General features: G+C 38.3%; 1 protein-coding gene across 1 annotated transcript; it reads right to left on the reverse strand.

The window, feature by feature from the left end:
* Nucleotides 1-3,566: 3,566 nt before the first annotated feature.
* LOC113139612 (thiamine transporter 2-like) lies at nucleotides 3,567-14,415 on the reverse strand. The gene is made up of 5 exons (XM_026322909.1): nucleotides 14,224-14,415; nucleotides 11,293-12,049; nucleotides 5,547-5,739; nucleotides 3,967-4,108; nucleotides 3,567-3,710 (listed from the first exon to the last, which is right to left on the reverse strand). Exons 1-5 carry the CDS (start codon nucleotides 14,413-14,415, stop codon nucleotides 3,567-3,569), a joined length of 1,428 nt encoding a protein of 475 aa, XP_026178694.1.
* Nucleotides 14,416-15,051: the final 636 nt, after the last annotated feature.

Consider the following 15,051-nt stretch of genomic DNA (forward strand, 5'->3'; position numbering starts at 1 on the left):
ATCGGGACGAAGAGGGTGACGAAGAAACACTTCTAAATAGTTTGTGGAAATGTAAACTGTCCCTGCACACTGACATACACATATATGACACACAGGTTAATAGAGTGTGGTTTTATATCATATACATGAATGATGAATATGAATAGTTTAAATAAACAGAGTAAAGAGTCCACCGTGAGTGGCTAGTTAGCACTCTAGCCTGCATTATTAAAATCAGAATCAAATGGATCATGTCTAAACCAGACTTAGAGATACTCATCCATGCATTTATCTCCAGCAGGTTAGAGTACTGTTACCTGCTGGAGATAAATGCATGGATGGATAAATGCTGTAAGACAGCTGTAGTACATTCAGAACGTTGCTGCTCGGGTCCTGACTAGAACCAGGAAGTCCAACCACATTGCTCCTGTTCTCGGATCTCTGCACTGGATTCCTGTCGCTCAGAGAACAGACTTTAAAACAGCCCTGCTGTGTATAAGTCTCTTCATGGCTCAGCACCACATTACATCTTTGACATGTTGGTGCCATATGAACCATCTTGGACTCTGAGAACATCAGGGACAGGCCTTCTGCTCGTGCCCAGAGTCAGGACTAAACAGGGAGAAGCAGCGTTTCAGTTTTATGCAGCTAAAACCTGGAATAATCTTCCTGATGATCTTAGACAGGCCTCAACGCTGACAATGTTTAAGTCCAAGCTAAAAACTTTTCTTTTTACGTGTGGATATGACAACAAAGTGTTTGATCTGCACTCAGTCTCCTTTAAATTGATGTCAAGTTCATTTTCTACTATTTGCTCTTTCTTATTTGGATTCTTGCCTCTGTACTTTTAACTTGTGAGTTAATTACCTGTGAGTTCATTCAACAGTCTGATGGTGCTATCATTGTGGCTAATGTGGGAATAATGTCTGCACCTGATATGGATAGCACAGAGAAGTTGATACATGACTGAAGGATTGGGGTGATATAACACATGGGGCAAACACCATCCATAGCGTCCTCCACGGAGTATAGGTGGAGATTACTTGAAAGGACACAGGGTGAAAGATGTAGTACACAAGTAGCTAAGGGTTAAAAGTCCTGTCATATCTGACAAGTGAGTTACTGCACATTTGAGTAGCCTGCATCAACTAGCATGAGGGCTTTCTTCTGATTTCATTTTATTATATGTTCTTTAAGTAAAGATGATAATGATGCAGAGGTGAAGATTGTGAAAAACTGTGGAGAAAAAAAAGCTGAGTTTTGGGATTTATGGTGCAACGTTACGACTTCTACATTGTATGAGAGGTCGAAAAGAACAAGTGCTGCAGAGGTCAAGATAAAAATGAAGAGCAACTGGGGTTATGGTTGTCCAGGAATCAGTGTTGGTACTGTGATCCTTCAGTCCCTAAACAGCAACCAGCTGTTATGTGCAAACAGGATCCTCTTGTGCAGTAAAATCATCCAGAGTGAGCTGTCTTGTTGATACTGAAATTTAACTAATGACACACAAAAGCACTAACATGCACCGACTTTAACAGAAAGTCATCTGCTCCCTAACAATCTGATCTGGGCTCAGTCAGTGGTTTCAACAATGCACACCAGTTTTTACTTTCATTTAATGAGCAGGCAGTCTGAACTAATACAAGCACAAAAACATATTTGTGAAGGTTAGCTGATAAATTTGCTGACAATGTAAAAACATTACACATTAAAAACACAAGTACACCTGATCATGCAGAAGAAATTGCATTTCTACTTTCCTAATTGTTCAGCTTGTGTTTTAAGTGGCCAAAGAAGCAGCCTCTTCACCATACATTGAAGAAATTTAAGAGTCAGATGAAACCAGGAGAACTGTCATCATTACAATATGATCAATTATGCCAACTCATTCCTAATAGCTACTTATTACCCATCTTGGAACCCTCATTACACACGATTGTTGTTATAATTGTTAATTTTAGGTCAGACGTGACTACACATGCATCATCTAACCACTTATAACTGGTCAATTCAATTTCCTCTTGTCTGTTCCACAGCTAAATGGTATAAAAGACAGAAACTGTTAAAAGATTAATATTACAAACATCAGGTCTACACACCATCTTCTAATTATGACCGAACTGAACTGATTCTAAGGTTGTTCTTCCAAGGAGGACGATGATTGAGCATGTTTAGTCCTGCTTCTTTAGATTTACCTTCTAAAAATATTCATTTGTGCAAGATACCCCCTACACATATTTATTCAGTAGCTACAGGAAACCTTTTTTGAACAAACCTTACAAATGGTTCAGTTACCTGGCAACAAGATGTTTTGTAAGATGTGCTCCATCACTTCCTTATCAGGCCAAATAGTGCCCCTGCTGTAACTCACCAACTTTGCCCCTGGCTCAATGTTCAATATCAAAACATAAATAGTGGGGATTTTATGGTGATACTTTTTGGGATACTGCAAGAAAACCAAAAAAAGTGTCTTCAGGTAGCAGTAGAGAAAAGTACTTTCTTGAACCATGTTCACTGAATATACTGTAACTAGAGCAGGCTACTAGTTGTGCTATTGAGGACTTGCATCGTTCAGGCAGGGTTTACATAAAATATCATGCCATCCTGATAAACACCACTTTATAAGTGAATGTGTGTGTGTGTGTGTTTAACAGATCTCCTTTTATTGATTTATTGAACATATTGCTCTCACTCTGCATCAGACATGTGGAGAAGAGAAATAAAAACTACATGAACAATAAGTGTTTATTCATACATTATTAAAGTTATAACATAACACAAACATTTTTAAAAAATTATAAATCTTCTCAGAGATTTATATTTACCAAGTATCCAGTCTTTAGTATTTATTGTGTAATTTTGCATGCCACATTATCTTTGATGTCCTGGTTTTAATTTAGCTGACAAGCTATTATGCAATCATTACGTAAAATGAGAAATGCTTCAAAAATCATTTAGAATGATCTTTTCTAGTCAAAATGTCCACATTAATGTGAAAGATATACATGGGTGATGTGCGTTTGATTTCAAGTGACTTGTTAAATTGGTAATTATTTGCTACACACTTAGTTTTGAAAGTAAAAATACACAGTGCGTAGAGGACTAAACATTTAGAAAACAGGCACTGGAAACAAAATATATCAGGACATGTAACATTTTAGCATATCAGCAGGGTAAACCCTCAAACCCCGTATTTCTGAATGTCCAACATCTGTAAAAGCTGATACTTTGATACTTTGCCTACAATACAACATACATGCACAAAACATACTTACAAATTAATGACAGTTCTGTGTTTAGATTAAACCATAAGAGTTGGTGTGCAGGGATCTTCTTATTTTATGTTGTGAAGGTAGTGCCATCTAGTGGCCACATGTTGGGGTTGCAATTTGACCATTTGAGTCACAACACATCTGTTCAACCAATTAGTTAAAATGCTACTGATGTCAGACTGATATATAAATTAATCACATATATCTAAATGCACATGAAAGTATAGGGTGTCCAACCATTTTTTTCTGCTGCTACTGTAGTAATGGATTATTATTATGGGAGTTCATAATGACATGTATGTTTTTAGAGGTTCCTCACAGATGGGAACCCTCAGGCAGGTCGGTGGCTCTCTCTGCCTGGTTGCCTGCACCGGAACGTTTCATGTGGAGCACAGTATACACACCTCTGACTATGAACAGTAGGGAAATGGCAGCAAAGTATGAGGCATAGATGAAAAACTGAAAAGAGAAGTGAGAATTACTTGCACAGTCGTGATGAGTTATGATGACTATTCTCCTTATCTAATCCTCATTGGCTGAATGTCCTTTAAAAACTATATCATTGTGCTTTTTATCAGTAAAATAGTTTTTATTTCACTTATTTTTCAAAAAGAAGTTTATTTTTCTTTTTTGTTGTATTTATGTTTCTCAGATTCTAATTTATTTTGAAGATCTTGTATAGGTTCAGTTTTAGAAAGTTTAAGTCCTGCAGTACCTGTTCAATGATGGTGAGCTGTAGAGACTTGGTGTTGATGACAATGGCGGTGAGGACACTCTGGAGTACTGTTCCAAAAAAACTGTTCATGCCAAATACCAATGCATAACGTGTCCTGCTCAGTGTCTTGGCTATCTGAAAACTGGGATATACATATATGAGATACTATACAGTACAGTGAAAGTGAAATACAGATTAAGCAACTTATTATTTGCAAGATTAAAGGTTGCTATCTATACCATTTTGATTGTGGTTTCAAACATGTTAGCTTTTTAATTCAGTGACCTAAATTTTAACATTACATAACTATGTTTTATCATGAAAAGGACAATGTAAACTATTTAGCAGATAATATTAAATATTCATAGTTTGGAATGTCTCTATTTTAATATGTGTTTAATAGTGTTAAACATAAAGTTCAGATAAGGGTGGAAGGAGTGTTAGATTTGCAGGAATGCAAAATGATGAGAAAGTGTCCATGTCAATTAATGAATTAGCACACTGAACAGCCAGAACATGTGGTTCTCATCTGTTCTGGTGCTGCTTGATCTTAGTGCAGCCTTTGATACCGTGAACCATAAAATTCTTCTTGACAGTCTGGAAAAGTGGGTGGGGTTGGGTGGGTACAGTTCTCAGTTGGTTCAGATCATATCTCAAAGACAGTGTCTAGGTTGTTGGTGATCGTAAATCATAAATGTCACCATGACATGTGGAGTCCCCCAGGGTTCGATTCTTGGACCGCTGTAATTCACCCTGTACATGTTCCTTCCAGGTCAAATCATACATAACAACAGCGTTGCCTATCACAGTTATGCTGACGACACTCAGATTTACTTGGCTGTCTCACCAAATGACAGTGAACAGTCCCTTAGACTCCTTCTGTCAGTGCTTACATCAAGTAAATAGTTAGATACAATGAAACTTCCTTCAATGAAATAGACAAGACAGAAATCATCATATCTGGCAACAAAAAGGAAACTATAAAAGTTACTGCCCAGCTTCATTCCAGAACTATCAAAACAAAAACAAACTTGCAAAATTGCATCTGTGTTTGAAATGTGCCATGTAAATAAAATTACCTTGCCTTTCCTCATCATAGTGCCATACATTTCTGACCTTTATCAAGACCTCTGAAGGTGGTCTTTCATATCTGACACCAATATGTTAGCAGCAGAGACTTTTCGTCCTGGAAGTTGTGAGGATTTACATGACCCTGTTTCTCACCACTTGTCCTTATGTGGACTACTTTGGTAAAGTCTGATCACTGCATACTGGGAACGCCTCACAACACCTCATCTAAACATGGCAATTTGTCTCTGGTCACAGTTGCTCAGATCCTTATGTGTTTCAGCTTCAGGAATTGACTGTTCACTCACAGCCTAATATATGCCATGCCTTCACAGGCGCTATTGTGATGAGATAATTGATGGTATTCACTTCACCTACCAGTGGTTTGGATGTTGTGGCTGATAAGTGTATATCAAAGGCTGTGTGTAGTGTAGTGTGATCAAAAGAAGCAGAAAAGAGTTTAGTTATTCATCAGTCTAGTGACTGTTGACATATCCATTATGTATTCTTACGTGCAGATGGTGATGAGCTGCATGTATATTGTTTTACAAAGTATGTAGCAGATGTAGCTGATCCAGATGTTGTCAGTCAGAGCCATCAGGAACACAGCCCCAGCGATCAGGAATGTGAAAACTCCTAGGACCAGTTCCCCCCACACCGACCACTCCAGAGACACATGGCCAACAGCAACAGTGGCTGCAGCTCCTAGAGGAGAACATGATAGCTTTGTGTTTACTGTGGGGTTAGTAAGGAGACCTCAGGCACCAAAACATAAACTGTTTAGGGGATGTCTAATTATTGGTAGATTTTTTTATTTAGTCACACTGGGAAAAACAAACGGATGTAAACAGAACGAAGAAAGAAAAACAATGTCATGAAAACAAAGAATAATCTGATAATAATCACATAAAAAGAAACAAGTGTAAGGCACTGAATAATTCAATTTCAATTTCATATAGTAGTTCTTATCTACACCATATAGATTAAAAACATTTTCACATTGTTTATGAAATGTGTGGCTGTAGCTTGTTACTCCTGCATGTGACATGGCTTTGTAATAGTATCAATCAGTTCTGAAAGGATGCCACTGATTTACTGCTGTAAATCTAAAATGTAGAAATTCTCTTGTTGTGTCAAGCATTAAGAAACAACTTGAGACTGTTGACAAAAACCAACATGCACCTTCTTAATGAACTGGAAAATGCAGTAAAGAAGATAAAGAAGATAACATGGGCCTCAGCAACGACAAAGAGCTGCAGAAATGGACATATACAGGACTCGGGGAGACGTTCTTCCTGTGCAGTATATACAGTATATTGCAGGTACTCTATAAAAAGTACTTTAGACTGCCTCTAGATGTATTGTGTGTTAACAATTAATAATATATTTATATATTATATTTTGAAGCACATGCTATTTTTGACTGCTTAAAATAAAAAAAATTGTAAGAATGTAAATGTAAAATTACATTTCAAACATTTATTTGAAACATTTAACAGTTTCACTGTCTCTCACATATATTTAACAGGTTATTTCAGGTAGATTATAGCAAACAGTACACCCTGCATGTGATATGGCAGGGGGGGTGTAGCAGGAAGATTATTATAGATAGAACTTCCCTCTGACAGTGATATTCAGTTGTTCTCTGAGCAGGAAACAATAATTTGTTGTTGCTCATTCCTGACAGAAGGTGGCACAGTACAACCATGATACACCACAAGTCTCCTTTTACCAAATGTGAAGGAATTATGAGACTTTTATCCCTGGTGGATATAAAATTAGGGACTCCAGTGAATCAGCTTGACTCCCTTCTTTTCTTCCTCTTTGTATCTTCTGACATTCACATGGCATCTTTAAACGTTCTCCATAATTACTGCTGCCTTGTCTCGCCTGTCTTGTCATTGCTAATGGGTGAAAAAGTATTAAACCTGATGCACTCACAGTGTGGTAAGTGTAAATAAGGAAGCAGCTAAACCCGTGGAGACAGATTCATTCACTCAGAACTCTTTATTCAGAGAAATACGAAGAGAGGACATATTAATTGCTACACTCTTTTAAATGTGTGCCCTTTCTTTGATTCCTTCTCCATTTGTAGTCAGTCAGGGCTAATAGTCCAACATACCACTGCCCTGGTCACGCTGTGTATTTAAGATGTACTTAATCAATCCCCCTGGCTCTAATTAGCAGAGGGGGGTCAAATGGAAACTGAATAATTAGACCAGTTTCCACAGGAGTGTCAATTGAAGGCTTAGCGGCGCCAGCAGGAGCCGGCTGTACAACTTCATAGAAGAAGAAGATCAATAATGCATTGGTCTTTACAGTATGTACCACAGGAGTGCATGTTGAATACCAAACTGGTGCTAAAATGTCAGTTTAATTGCTTAACTGCATTCTATTTTTAAACCATATTACAGTATATTCAAGTTAAAATGATCTTGAAAGTAGGCATTATAATTCAGTCTACAAAAAGGCTGACCTTTCTGTAGACTCTCAAATTGAAACATTTTGCTACTCGACAAATTAGCAAAATTCTAGATTATTCCCAGTGTCAAAGGTTTTCAATTTCTTACTTTGTACATAATATTTGGCAAAAAACAACATAGTGATGTATTTGGCCAAACATGACCATAATTTATCAAATTCTTCTGTTAGAGACTGACCATAAAATATTGATTGTGAGTGCAAAGGCAGAGGTACTTTAGAAAATATCCTGAGTTGCCTGCACACAGACGTCAAAAGCTAAGGCTGCTGTGAGTGGACGTTGTAGGGAGAACGAATGAAATGTATTAACATTGAACATTATGCAACTTTGCATGTGGTGATTAAAAACCCACTGTTTGTCTATTCAGCCTCTGACATATGTAATACATTACTCTGTGTGTGTTGATTAAAAGTGGACTGTTGTTATTTATTAATAATGTCAGGGGTTCTGCTGATGCTGGTGAAGTCAAAAAAGTTCTGGTGCTGGTGTTTTATTGTGCCAGTCTCCCAAAGTGCAGGGTGAAAAACTACCAAAATTTACAGTGAGAAAAAACAATGCAAAAAATACTATGTACAAAAAAAAAAAACACTGCACAAACAAAGACTAGAAAAACTAACTCTCATCTTTCATTATGCTACTATTGCAGCTTTTGTTAGCCTCCCCTGGTAGATGCCAACATTTCACGCACCATGTCTCCAGTTTGTAACACAGGCTGTCTGTTAAAAATGTTAAGCCCAAACAGTGACTGAGCTCCAGACTGGTGATATCTGTTTATATCTGACGTGTGGTCAGTGATGATGAAGCTTTGACAGTTCGAGCATAAGTTTCCTTGAAGGTCACATATGAACAGTTCTGCAATGTCTGTGGCTCAGATGGGGAAAAAATATGTTGTGGTCAAATATTTCATGTTGATTAGTTAACATTGTCCTGAATGAGTGTGGTGGAGAAAAACTTGAATTGGTACACTATGAAGTTCAGTTTTTGTCAAATAAAATACAAACTGTATGCAAGTTTGTGCTCATTTAAATGGGAAATCATGGACATCCCTGGGGAGAGTAATGTCCTGACTAAAACTACATTCCAGGTACATTATCCGTCCAATTAAATCCATGTTTGATGTGTAAATGAATTTTAATTACTCCTTTAGACCACAGATAAAGAGACAGGTCGAAATGCTCTGTGACTTCTTCTTCTTCTTGAAAATCCTGAAGTACAAACAATATAAGTGAAAATAACTCGGTTTGTTCTGCATCCACATTTGGTTTTATCTTAAAAGTAATGAGCTACTAAAAATGTTGTTTTTTAAGCTCCAGGACATACAGTTATTAATACACTGAATATGAAAATAGTAAATTATGTTGTGCTTTTCCTCTGTGTTTTATCATGTTGGTAATCCATATTCATACTTTCCCTATCAGTTTCCACCAGTTTTTCTCCTCAGGGATAGTTTCTAAGTGTGGAATGGAGAAAATACAACAAGAATCTTCGGGGAAATATCAGACATGGGCCCTACAGCTTGACTGCATGTTGGGCGAAGCCATTTACAAGTGAAAGGCATACAGCTGGATGTGGTTTACACAGAGTAATTGCCTTTGGTTTCTGGGGAATACAGGAATGTATCAGTACTATAATCAATAAAAGTGCACTGGCTGGCTGGCAACAGCTGCTATGCCCATCTGGGGACGAGAGCAGGCAATTAAATAGTCTAATTAATGCTGCTCCTATTGTCTGCCATGGTACAGATGTTGTAAAATACTGATAGTAGAAAGGGATTGTTTTTTTTATTTTTATTCAATTATTGTTTGTAGTGGAATGCGTATAACACCCATAAGCTTTAATGAAAACGTGTGGACTTGTTTTGTAGGATTTGAACAACAATTTCTTTTGGGTTTGCAGTGACAGCACAGTATCAAACAGCCAAGCATGTTCAGTTTGAGACGTGGCCTGTTTTGATGCTTTTCCTATAAAAGACAGAATTCCAAGGACCACAGGATCCTTCATTTGAAGCATCACCAATGTGTTTTAGAATTCAAATGACTTTGTGTATTGTCAAAGCTGTGACAAACCAAATTCATATCGGTTAACTCTTCAATTACTCTCAGCTCTGTACATAAGTATTTAGCATATTTTAACTAGATTCATGGCCCGCAACTTCCTGATCTCATTAGATTTGTTTTTATCCACAGCTGGCAGATGTTTTAGGGTCAAAACTCACTCTACAGCACCTGTCCGACATCAAACTACAGACGGACAAAGAGAGTGCCAAATACTGGAGAATTTAACCGCTACCAAACCATATATTTCCCACAGGAGGAGGTCAAAAAAGAGCAAAAACTGAACAGCCACATTTCTCTGTATCTGCTGCATGTACAACTTTACAAAAATAATATTTCAATGTTTGTTGTCCTCATTTTTGGAATATTTTACTATGGACAGCAATAAGTGCAGTTCTATCACAATATCTACTGCAGCTGAAAAGACTGACGCAAATTAAATGATTATTACCTTAAGGACCTTCAGCCTTAGAACACAAATTGTCCTTAAGTACATTAACTGCTAAGTACATTACTTGAGTAAATATACTACTGCATATAAGATAAAGTATGTAATTACAATGACAGGAAATGGAAAAATAAACTCAAGGTACACTGATACCCAAAGGCCTTGTGGTGCCTATAGGCAGATATAAAATACAATAAATACTGATCTCAGGGGCCGGGGCATTTATAGTACCTACCTAAAAATAGCTGCTGTATAGATACATCCCAGTGCACATCTTGCAGAATACAGACAATCATGTTACAGTCTTTCATGTACAGTAATCTCTGGCATTTACTGCAAGGAGGACACTTTTGTTCCTTAACTTTGGAGCAGCCAACATAAGTACCCTGCTAAATCTCCACCAAGCCTCTTGAGAAACTCTGCCTGAAGGACAAACTCAGGGAAAATCTGACTCGTTCGCTAACAATCTCTAATCCACAAGCTCCACAGCTCACACAAGTACAAACAGGAAGTGAACAATGACCGTTGAGAGCTGGAAGGTTATGCCTCTCAAAAATAAGACAAAGAGATGAACACAATGTTAGAAATAAGTGGAATACCTCCATGACACTATGGGAGTAGTATGTAGTACCTAGACCACTGCAATAAACTGCTCTTGCACTTAACAAGCCATGCACAGTACCATGCCATCTTGTATCTTTACTCTAGCTCATATTAGGCAGTATTGTTTTTATCTTGTATTTATTTTAGTATTGTTTTTATCTCTGCACTTCGCTGCATTTCATACATCGCCCTGGTGCTGCAGCTGCCACAGGAGATTGCCGCTAAACAAAGTTTCGTTGTGTCTCGTTGTATAATGACAATAAAGCTTCTTCTTCTTCTCAGTATGTTCATCAATACTGGAGGAAGTATTGAGAGTCTGACATTTCAGCACTACAATCTAAAAATACTCCATTAAGTAAAAACAGTGTACTTGAAAAAGAACAGTGTTATAGTACATCATATATTATTGATACATTATTCATTGATATATTAATGTGAGCAACATTTTACTGTTACAGTTGATTTAGTCGGGCACAGCTGAACTATTAGCTTATCTTCTGAATATTAAACCTACAGCAGTAAAATAGATATAGTATAGTAAACAGAATATTATTTCTGTGTGAACTGCTGTGCAGCAGAGCTATGAAGATGGCCAAATTGTGGAGACTGAGGTTTGAGAAGTAAGGACCATTGAAGCTAGACTACCCACCACTGATGGTGCCCTAGTTTACCTGATAATGTGCTGATGGCAGCCACCCCTCCATTGTAGGCTGTGAAGTTATGGGGCTGTATATAGACCCAGAGAAGCTGCACATAGCCTTCAATCTGGTAGAACCCACACGTCCCTGTAGCTGACCATATGCAGAAGAAGAGAACAGCCACAGAGGAATAACACTCCTTACAGTCCAATATGAGCCTTCTGAACATCCTCTCAACATGCTTGGCAGCTCTCACACTTTTCACCCAGATGTTAAAGTCCTGACTTTCTGAGTCATCAGCATCCTCATCTGAGGTTCTCTCTTGTGCCAAATGGGTTCCCTTAAAGAATAAGCTACTCTTTGGCATGGGCAGGAACAAGGAGGTAATCAGCGCTCCGGAGACAGAGATAAGAGTTATAAAAGCTAAGCAATACAGGGACACCCCACCTAAAGACACTAGCATTTGAGCTAGCAAGGCACCCACAGCATAGCCCAGCAGATTGGCTCCTCTAACATAACTGGTCACTCTCTGGTAGTAGCTGGGCTGGACCACACTGTAAATGTAGGAGATGTAGGCCACATCTGCTGCCATGGCAATGCTGTAGCTGAAGAGGGCCAACTGAGCCGAGCCGACCCCGGAGCCAAATAATATCAGTAGAAAGGTTGTGACATAGGTGAGCCCCTGGAGGATAATTACAGGCTTGTACCTTAGCAGGTCTGTCACCAGGAGGACTGGGATGAGGAGAATCAGGCTGGAGTAAGTCCACACAGGAAGTACCTGCTTAGTCACCTGGAGATGGAGGAAGGCAGAGACCTCATTATTTTTTAGAAAACAGCCTCCAACTGCAGATTGCTGTGAAACAGAATGACAGCAGCATAACAGGTGCAATCTCACTTTTTCTCATTGTTAAGGCTTAGGGTTAACGTTAAGCTGAACAGGAAGCATGAATCTGGTTCATAAGACTAGAAATGTATATTTTAAAATAGTATGCAAATAACTAATGACAGGAACCTGAAAGACAGTTTTTTGTATTTAACAAAAAATGTTGTCATTAAGTTTTTTTATGTTCCAGTGTGACCTTGAATAGAATGGATCATTTTAAACTGCAATCTCTGTCTAAACTAAAACAATAATGTGTATGGGCGGGAGCAGTTGGTTGTTGGTTTTGCAGATGTGTACTTTAAAATCTTAATCCTCAGGATTTTCATTACAGTTGTTAATGATTGCTATTGTTTATTGTTGTTCTGTTAAATGTGTTTATATTCAGTATTTACTACTCTACAGTAGGTTTTAATGGTAGTGGTGGAGTCGACCATCCCTTTGCACTGAAAGTGTTCAATTGGCGAAACACTGGTGGCTTTATGTGGAACACTCACAGGAAATGTAATGCATTTACAGAAATGTTAAGTGTCTTTAAGCAAAATGCATCTATGAGACAAGACGATCATCTTTGTTGTATTTTCATCAGTTACTGGGAAGAGCTAGAGCAGGAGAGAGCAGCCTCAGTGTGCTGTTAGATAAAAACGTCTGACTGGCTGCACTCCAATACCTGAACAGCTTTACTGGGCCCCACTGTTGTGTGAAAAACTATTTGCACTGCCCGCAGCATGAATCTGGATTGCAGTTACCAATATTATTGACATCTGACATCTGTATTAAAACCACATGAGGTTATTTGGCTGCACTGCAAACTGATACAGGTTTTTCCTCTCCTCTCCACAGTAGTTGTTTAAGGAGTTTTTTTGCTGTGGTATTTAGCCACACTTGCTGTTTCCACAATCACCGTGGGTGGTTCAGTATTGGAAGCTAAGAATTACGGCTTTGAATAATAATTTGATATTGATTCACATCTCCTTTGGGGTTCAACCCTGATTACATTAATTGCCACTGTGAGGTGAAACCTTCTTCTTGACCATTACCTTGGTGTTGTGAGGGCTGTAGTGATTACTTTCTTCTGTTTGCCTTTACCAACCAAAGCTAACACGGTTCTCAGTGATCACAGAAGCTGCTATAAAAGCTTGAAGCTGTTAATGAAACACTTTTCGTAATGATTAAACAAATAGTCTTATCAGAGATACTAACAGGTGTGAACTGATATGGTACGCAAAACTTGGATCCAATGAAATTCAGTAATAAAAATTTTGAATACCAGGTCAATTGTGCATAAAACAGACCCCAAAAACATTCTGGGAATGAAGCACGACAAGCGTTTAGTGTTCACTTTAAATGCACTCTGAGACCTTAGACTGAGTGAGAACAGGGACATATGAGGGTGGTGGTAGTCTTTCCTGAAATGAGTATTTACTTAGAACAGGAAATTGAATTTGTTTTTGTGCTTTGTTCACAAACTTAATTTCTATAGTTTGATATAAAAATTCAAAAGCCACTCAGGGCAAGTTGAAAAGATAATTTGCATTATACAGCATCAAATGAGTGGACCTTGAGTGTACTTATTTTAATTTTGTGCAAACAAAGTGGTTCCCCGATGCCTGTAATTCACCAAGTGATTGTCGTAGGAGAGTTTTTTTGATTTCACTAGTGAGGCATAATACTGTAGAGGCTCACCTGTTATCCTGTCATCTTCAGTTTGTACCAAACTTTACTTTAGCATTGAATTTACTGAGTGTCATAAACATACAACAAGTCTGCTGATGTCAGCTTGCTCTGCTTTTAAATGTTCTTATATGGAGACCAAGATATGAATGGAAACGATTACGATGAAGATCTTTCACCTTGGGTGAAATGTTATTTTTATTACAAAAATGTGATTGACTTCAAATGGGTACATTTCAGATGTACCTCAAACCCAAACACAAACCTGTGTAATTTAAATTTGTACTTTATTTATTTATATAAAACATAACCCATTATCTACATTAAACATACAACAGCTGGGTAAATCTAATAACCTAAGGCTTTCATCACTGTACAGCCATCACATATCTCATTTCATAGCTCAGTACCTGCTCAGTGGTGAGATTCTTGTAAGATCCTGTGAAAAACTCTGCCATGAAGGGCTCTATGGGCCTCATCATGGAGCTGAAACCATAGATGCAGAGCAGCACAGTGGGGCCCACCCATCCAGCATAGCAGGGCATATAATGGCCTGCCCAGCAAGGCCTGTTTCCACACTCCCCGCTGCAGCAAAAGCCCATCGTTCCTCTCCGGCTCCCCGGGGACGTCTCACTATGTCCGGCGAGAGCACAGTCTAATTTAGGCAGTTTAATCCGTTGAGATATGGAAACCTCAGATAAGGCCAAGGTGAGACCGACTATGAACACTAAGTCACCTGCTTTGCCATTGTTGTTTTTTTCCTCAGAAGTTTTCCTGGCTATAGTGAGACAAGAAAAAATGTGAGGCTGTGAGAGAAGATACATTATGATGAAACATGAGGTGTTGAGCCTCTGGGGTTCCAGCAGGTTATAATAAATACTGTTTCCTCCTCTGTCTTTATACAAAAAAACACCCTCATTCCTGCAGATACTGAGGAAGGGGTGGAAGTCAAGCAAAGGAATATGCATGAGCTGGTGTCTGTGTGTGTGGGGCAGCACTGTAGTGTGTACAAACTGTGTCCCTGTTTGGCTTCTGCCACCATTAGTCCAAAACAGAGTGATGCAGTGCTTCAACTGTGTTTTTTGATTCAAGCCATAATGAATCATGAACTCATTTTACAAAATGAATGTGCATTTGGTAGAATTGAATGAGCGCAGCTACAAATACATTTTAGTGCTAAATGATTCTTACCCATATTTCAGTCTTTCTGAAGAGAGTACCTCATCTGAACATATAAT

The sequence above is a fragment of the Mastacembelus armatus genome, chromosome 4, assembly GCF_900324485.2.
Source record: "Mastacembelus armatus chromosome 4, fMasArm1.2, whole genome shotgun sequence".
Taxonomy (NCBI): Eukaryota; Metazoa; Chordata; class Actinopteri; order Synbranchiformes; family Mastacembelidae; genus Mastacembelus; species Mastacembelus armatus.

What these genes read in the sequence shown, in the direction of transcription:
- LOC113139612 (XM_026322909.1), bottom strand. Translation starts at nt 14,415, where the DNA reads ATGGGCTTTTGCTGCAGCGGGGAGTGTGGAAACAGGCCTTGCTGGGCA. An exon ending in TGCCATCAGCACATTATCAG is followed by an intron (nt 5,740 to 11,292) that starts GTAAACTAGGGC and finishes GTTCTCCTCTAG; the next exon opens with GAGCTGCAGCCACTGTTGCT. An exon ending in AGCTCACCATCATTGAACAG is followed by an intron (nt 3,711 to 3,966) that starts GTACTGCAGGAC and finishes TTCTCTTTTCAG; the next exon opens with TTTTTCATCTATGCCTCATA.